The 6676-nt window shown below is 41.2% G+C and overlaps 1 protein-coding gene across 2 annotated transcripts in view; it reads right to left on the reverse strand.

The window, feature by feature from the left end:
• The window catches only part of LOC127751107 (odorant receptor 82a-like), a 74200-nt gene that overhangs the window by 28187 nt on the left and 39337 nt on the right, over positions 1-6676 (reverse strand). Inside the window, exon 5 of one of the 2 annotated variants that reach the window (XM_052274172.1) lies at positions 239-341. The exons of the other annotated variant lie outside the window; for it this stretch is intronic. Coding sequence (XP_052130132.1) covers positions 239-341 — 103 coding nt within the window. The remainder of the gene's footprint in view (positions 1-238; positions 342-6676) is intronic. 2 annotated transcript variants of the gene reach the window in all.

Raw genomic sequence — 6676 nt, forward strand, 5'->3', positions numbered from 1 at the left:
TGACGACGACCTGCCGTGTAACTGCGCTTTACCTACGAATTAACCGTCACCCTCGACAAGATTCAGACAACATTAAGACAACATGCAGGCTTTTCCTTTGCCTCGGGGTATGATACACGTAACCAGTATCACACACTGATTTACAGTATGCGTAGAATAAAAACTAGTTCAAGAAGCACAAGTTTCACCTCCGAAACGTTAATCACGAGACCACTGAGGGGTGCAGGACACTACCAACCTTGCCTAGTATGCGAAAAAGCGGGGTGGCAAGGCCGAAAAGCGTAAAAACCATCTGGCACAGGGCGGTAGTGCAGAAGATGGACTCGGCCGCGCCGTGAAGCCTGTAAGCACAGAGAATAGGAGAGACATGTGATATTTGATATTTAGTGGTTTTAATTACAGAAGACTAGAGAGTCTTGTTGTACATCATTCTGGAGCAAACATTATGTTCAGGAAAAATGATAACACATTTATTTATTTATTTACTTATTTTGAGGTTGTGTACAGGTGCTAAGAAATGCATGGCAGTCATAGCTTTTTGAGCCCCCACCAACTCAATGTTAAAGCTTCGTCGCTTATCTCCGTGCGGCCTCCCGTACTTTTGTCCCGCACTCCGAAACGAAATTGCCCGCACGAATTCCGAAGTTAAAATATTTTGTGGCCTCCGGGCGGGGTCGACCCCACGACCACCGGGACCTGGGCCCGCTCGGTACCACGGCGCTGCCGAAGTGTTAGTGTTTGCGGATCGGCTGCTTTCAAGTATGCCGGCGATCAAACGCAAAAAGGGCCGGATATGGCATCCGATTATCTATTATGTCTGCATTTCTGACCTTTGCTATGAAATAGAATGTGTTATTCCATACACGCGCCATATGTTAGAGAGCTAATCTAGCAGTTTGAAACTAGCCCATCACGACAACCGACCCGACAAATTTTTATGCTAAAAACTGGCAGTACGGGAGGCCGCGCCAGGTGAGGGGGGGGTCGGGGAGGACGAGGTAGCAAGCGGACGGAAACGCCTATTAGAGCAGTGGACAGGGGTTGTTAACAAGTTGACATTAGGTGCAAAAATAGTTTTCTCTTAAAAGTGTTAATTGTTTTACAATTCAAAATAGCTTCAGGCAGATTATCCAATAAAGGTATTGCGGCTGTCCAGAAGGCACCTCTGGCTTTACTAGTCCAACGTTGAGGCAACCGTAAGATTGGCTTTGTGTACCTAAGAGCTCGTGTATGTACGCAAATTACAAGGACAAGCTTACAGAATAAATAAAATGCTGGATGATTTCGTGACATACGGGCAGGATCATCTCAATCTTCTCCGATGCCTGCAGGCGTGGCGAAGGCACCGTCCTCAATTGTTTTGGAGGATTAGCCCTCAGGCGCTTCATTGCACGGAGACACTTATCGAGACGTTGCGGGTAGATAAAAATGTTGTCTCTATTGCAGAGAGAGCCAGTGCAGGTCTGTATATAGATGGGTAACATGGTCATAACGTAGAACGTCCAGGACAAGGCGACGGCATGCGTTCCGAACGCGTTGAAGGCGCTCCTTTGCCTTTACAATGCATGCCGACACAAATTAGCGCCCTATAATCTTGAATAGGGAAAATTAGGCTTCCTACCAACCGCTTTCTGATCGGGCGTGGCAATAGAGATTTCACTGGTAAAACAAGTGTGCAATATTTGCACACCAACTTGTGCAAGTTGTGATTTAGCACATTACATGGTGTTTAACTCAAGTTGCACACTTGCGTGGTGTGCAAATTTTTGACGTTTTGTAAACGTTTAAATTCTGCACACTTGGACACACGCAGTTCTATGCTTTCAATAGGGAACCATACGGTGTGCAGCTGCTATACGTTTCGGAAGTATCGAAAGTTTAAACACCAATTGACGTATAACATAGTTCGACACCACAAAGTGACGAGAAAATGCACAATTGAACTTAAACGTCAATTGACGTGCAAAATTAAACACTTGTTTTACCAGTGTTATGCCGCCTTATGCCGTGCAGGGCAGCGATAGTCTTGTGACACGTTTCCGTGGCAAACTTGTCTCAGGTGAGGTTACAACCAATGTAATGCCTATTTTTTTACACAATCAAGATAGGGTAGTGACATATTCTCAACAATTCCCCGGGGTTTATCAGCAGGTAGTTTTTTAAATTAATTTTCTGTTCCCGATGATAATGGTCCGGGTTTTAAAGCCATTGATTGCTAGTTTGTGCCCCTTTGCATAAGTTGCCAAACGCCTTGCCTCCGAATTAATAGTTGCAACCGCCTCTTCGAAGTTAGCAGGTGAGAACATGACATAGTCCTGTAGGTCATCAGCATATAGGGGGAAACAGGAATTTGTAAATACACAGCTAATGTCATTCGCACACAGAGAAAACAGCAGAGGTCCGAGGACCAAACGTTGAGGAACACCGAGGTAATTACTTTTTCAGTTTGCTTCTTTCTCCGCAATCCGGTTCCTTTAGCATTTTATAAGCTTAGATTGGGTTTTATGTGCTAGCTATGCAGAGGTGCGGAGAGTGGGGTGGGCTAGCAGGAGAATTTAATAGAATGGGGCGCTAAGTAGCAAAGCTACCCCCAAAGCTAAAGTATAAGTGATGAAATATTTGTATGGATACCACAACATTTATTCAACATTAAACATTCAAGGGAAAATAAGTTTATATACATATAAAGACAATAACAGTCACTATAGAATTTCTCTTTGAGTAGCTTGAAAAGCAATTGAAGTACAAGGGTACATATTGTGAGAGCCCCGACCAACGCTCAACACTGTGGCGATCAACCTGACTCAAAAAGCTAAGCTAAAGCCAAAGACTAAGATATTAATAATCGCCCCCATTAGAACTGAACACAACAGATAAACATTTAAACACAAAACATTAAAGAGACATTAGAAAGTCTTACATAAACTATATACATACAACAGATAAAGTCATAGAGACTTGAACACGCAGAAAAACACAAAACAAATAGAGATCAAAACCTCAGAAACAAGAGGTAAACATGAGACTAAATGAGTCAGTATTCAGGATTAATTAGTATTGATAAACTAATAATAGAACTGACTCAAAAGAAAGGGTATTATCGGACTAGGGCCTTGCCCATACAATGTGGAGGAAATACCATCCTACCACTGACGATGAGACTAATAAGACGTTAAAGTCAATAGAACTGATCATCGTCAAGTAGAAATACTAAAGTTAAACTCAAAAGAGTATTCAATTAGGGTCACAAATAGGGATACATAAGTATGATTATGAACAAAATCTGAATTGGACATGCACTGTACTCGGATCTAATAATAATAATAGGCAAGTAGCTAAGACAGAATAGAAACGCGGATAAAGCACTCTGCACTGGCTGGCTATACCATGGACCAGACCGATGGATAGCCTCAGACGCACAGTGCAGAGAGCAATTGCGAACGCATGAGGGCCAATCCCTTGGAGGAAGGGTGGATATAATCTGGCCTTGAATTGATCCGAGGACAGTACATGTCCAAACAGAAAGCATTAGTAGATCTAAAAATAGATTCAAAGCTAATGATAGTGACTTTCGGTTTAAATCTTAGATTTCTGATATGGAAATTAAAACGAGCTAACTCAGGAGACAGTTTGGCTTTCTGAGAATTAGCCACGGGCAGAAGCTCACATACAAAGATTTTATTGAAATGACGAGTCAAATATCTCACCAGAGAGGCAAAGGACGACCACACGTCTTTAAACTCATGTACGTGCAAAAAATCATTGATGCCTAATAGAAGCACGGCAGAGCAAGGATAAACAGATGGAGAAATGGATTTGAGAACCATTTTTACATCCTGCACTTTACCTCCTCTGACACAACAGTGTTTACTGAGTGGATCAAATGAACTAGGATGTGACTCATACAATCTTGCGAAGATACTATCTATCTCCTATGAGAAGTGCCATTGTGACACACAGTACACAGTCATGTGACTGGACAGATGGAATTCAAGATAAAATAAACGGTTTAGCTCGCGGAAATCAGAAGTAAGTCACCAGTCAACAACCATACTTAGAGAGTCTGAGTCCGGAGTGGAGGGCTTTACAGCGGCGCGGCTACGTGAGGCCTAGGCCATCACGGGCAGAAGATAGTAGTAGTAGTTGGCTGGAAGAGTCACAGCCGGCGCCGGATCCATCCCGGGGACACTTAGCATTTAGCCAGACATCATGGCAAGATTAGCTTGAGAAAAGCTAAGGTAAAAACCCTGCAATAAGGCGAGAACACAAAGCACATGGTCAGACACTGGACAACACAACCTGGCTGGCGAGCATAGCGGCCGAAAAACCGAAGCGAGGACAAACGCATATGCAGATGGTACGAATCGTTAAAACGAGCATGGCTGACACTTTGATGAAGAAGTGAAAGACGGATTTAGCTCGCGGAAAGAATGAAGATGATGAATTTAACGGGTTTACTCGCGGGATGATGAGGTGATGTCTGCTTGGCGTCCTCCGGAAGAGTGAGGCAGGCTCGAGGGTGCAGCAGCTGCAGCGCGGCGCGGAGCGCGTGAGGAGTGGCGCGCTCTGGCGGCGGCAAAGTGAAACCGGATGGAAGATGAAGGTGGGGAAAACAACTATGGAAAACTATGGGAATGACAGTATGAGCGAATGCCGTGCAGTGGGAGTGGGGTGTGAGAAGACGGGACGAGACAAAAAAAAGTAGACGATAGACGAAATAAAAATAAAGACAAAAACAAATAGGAAAACGAGATAAAGGCAGAAAGAGTAACGACCCGTTACAATTTCTTCAATAATTTTTCTGGTGACACCCTCTTGTACAATTTAAAACTCTGCTGGTTCTGGATTCTTCTGATTAAGTTCTACAAAAAAGACAAAAAAAATGTGAAAAATGCAATCAAAATATCAACATGGTGAAATCTATTTAGTAATTTTTGATAATTACCTTCAACTTTGTGGCTAGCCATATGTCTTATCAAAGATGCACTGCTTTTAACAGCTTTGTTACACTTTTCACAAACAAAAGAAACAGAATCAGTTGGCTTTGATGATGATGAAGCAGCAGATGGCTCAGATGGTGATGGTGCTGCTTCGACTGTAACATAAAAGCTGATTGCTACAATGAGTAACAAGTTGCAAGGTGTACCAAATGAATTTGCTTCATAATTAATCTGCTCGTTCTTTACGGAGTTTGTTTTGTGCTTGCCAGGGCACGTTGTGTTAGGTTTTGTGCATGTAGCGCCTGCAAAGCAGTAGGTAGGCAATCCCGCCATGCAGTCATGTGACATTGGTGGTGGGGTGGTGGTACGTGATACTGGTGGGGGTTCTGGTTCTGGGGTTTGAAATGGCGGTGAAGTCTTCTTGCCAGACAGTTCACGGCAAAAAAAAAAAAAAATTCCCGTATTCAATGAACCTTTTTTTGCATGTGGCATTTTACATTTGGTGTATGCCTGCCTAGCGTCCTAGTTGGCCCCATTCCTGGGGCAAAAAGTCTGTTTTCTCACTTTTGAAAAATAAGGAGAAATGTAAGTAGGGATGGGGAGTAGGCTGGAACTTGTGAGTTGGCACAAGCATCTATGAGATAAAAAGATTCAAATATTGTTTTAAAAAAAAATCAATAAAAAAATAAAAAACTACATTTATTTTTAAAATGTTTAATTTGGAAATAGCTCAAATGATGTCAACATGTATTTTGTTGAGAAAAATTGTAAAAGTGGCTCATACTAACTTTGATTTATGCTGAAAGTTTTGTGACTCATGGACTTTTACTTTTTAAGCTGTGGGGATTGCGCATTCTCTGACCATCCAACTTGTGCCAACTGAATCTCTTCGACATGGCTGGAATGGATGACTATGAATTACCTATGTTTCAGTTGACATTCTTTCATGTACAATAATAGCTCTCTGTCACAATATATGTATATTTATAAGTTCTAGTTGCTACGCTGACTTTTGGTTGTTTTGCTTTTCCCCAAAAATTAGACGATTACTTTATTCATAAATATGTTTTACCTCTACTCTCTGCTAATATGTAAAAGCTCAACTAGTCCAACAGACAATAGCATTCTATTGTTGCTTTGTTAATACATAGTACCTTGTAACACAAACATAATTAAAGTAACTGTGTAAAGTTTTTTTTATGATGAGCATATTGGAGTGGTTTTGGATAAGCAAAAAAACCGAAAGTTAGCGGAACAATTAGATCTTTTAAATGCACATATATAATGACAGAGAATACTTATGTTCTATATAAGAATGTCAATTTAGGCATGGGTAGTTCATTTCCATCCATTCCAGCTAAGTCGAAGAGGTTCTGTAGTCAGAAGTTGGTTGGTCAGAGAATGCGCAATCCCAATAGCTTAAAAACTAAAAGTCCACGTGTCACAACACTTTCAGAATAAATCAGAGTTGGTATGAGCTACTTCCAGAATATTTCTTATCGAAATCGATGGAGACATCATTTCAGCAATTTCTAATAAAAGATTTCAAAAATTCATATATAAAATCTAAATTTTTTTGTAAATTTAAAAATACTAATTGTTGAAAGATGTCTTCAATGACCTTTTTCTGAACTCATGCCATGTTATCCATCTCACTTCCTAATCCTATTTATGGTGAGTATAAGATATTTCAATAAAGTATTTTTTTCTCTTAAACCAATGCCCGTACGTCAAAA

This window comes from Frankliniella occidentalis, unplaced genomic scaffold, assembly GCF_000697945.3.
Source record: "Frankliniella occidentalis isolate FOCC.00 unplaced genomic scaffold, Focc_3.1 Scaffold345, whole genome shotgun sequence".
Lineage (NCBI taxonomy): Eukaryota > Metazoa > Arthropoda > Insecta > Thysanoptera > Thripidae > Frankliniella > Frankliniella occidentalis.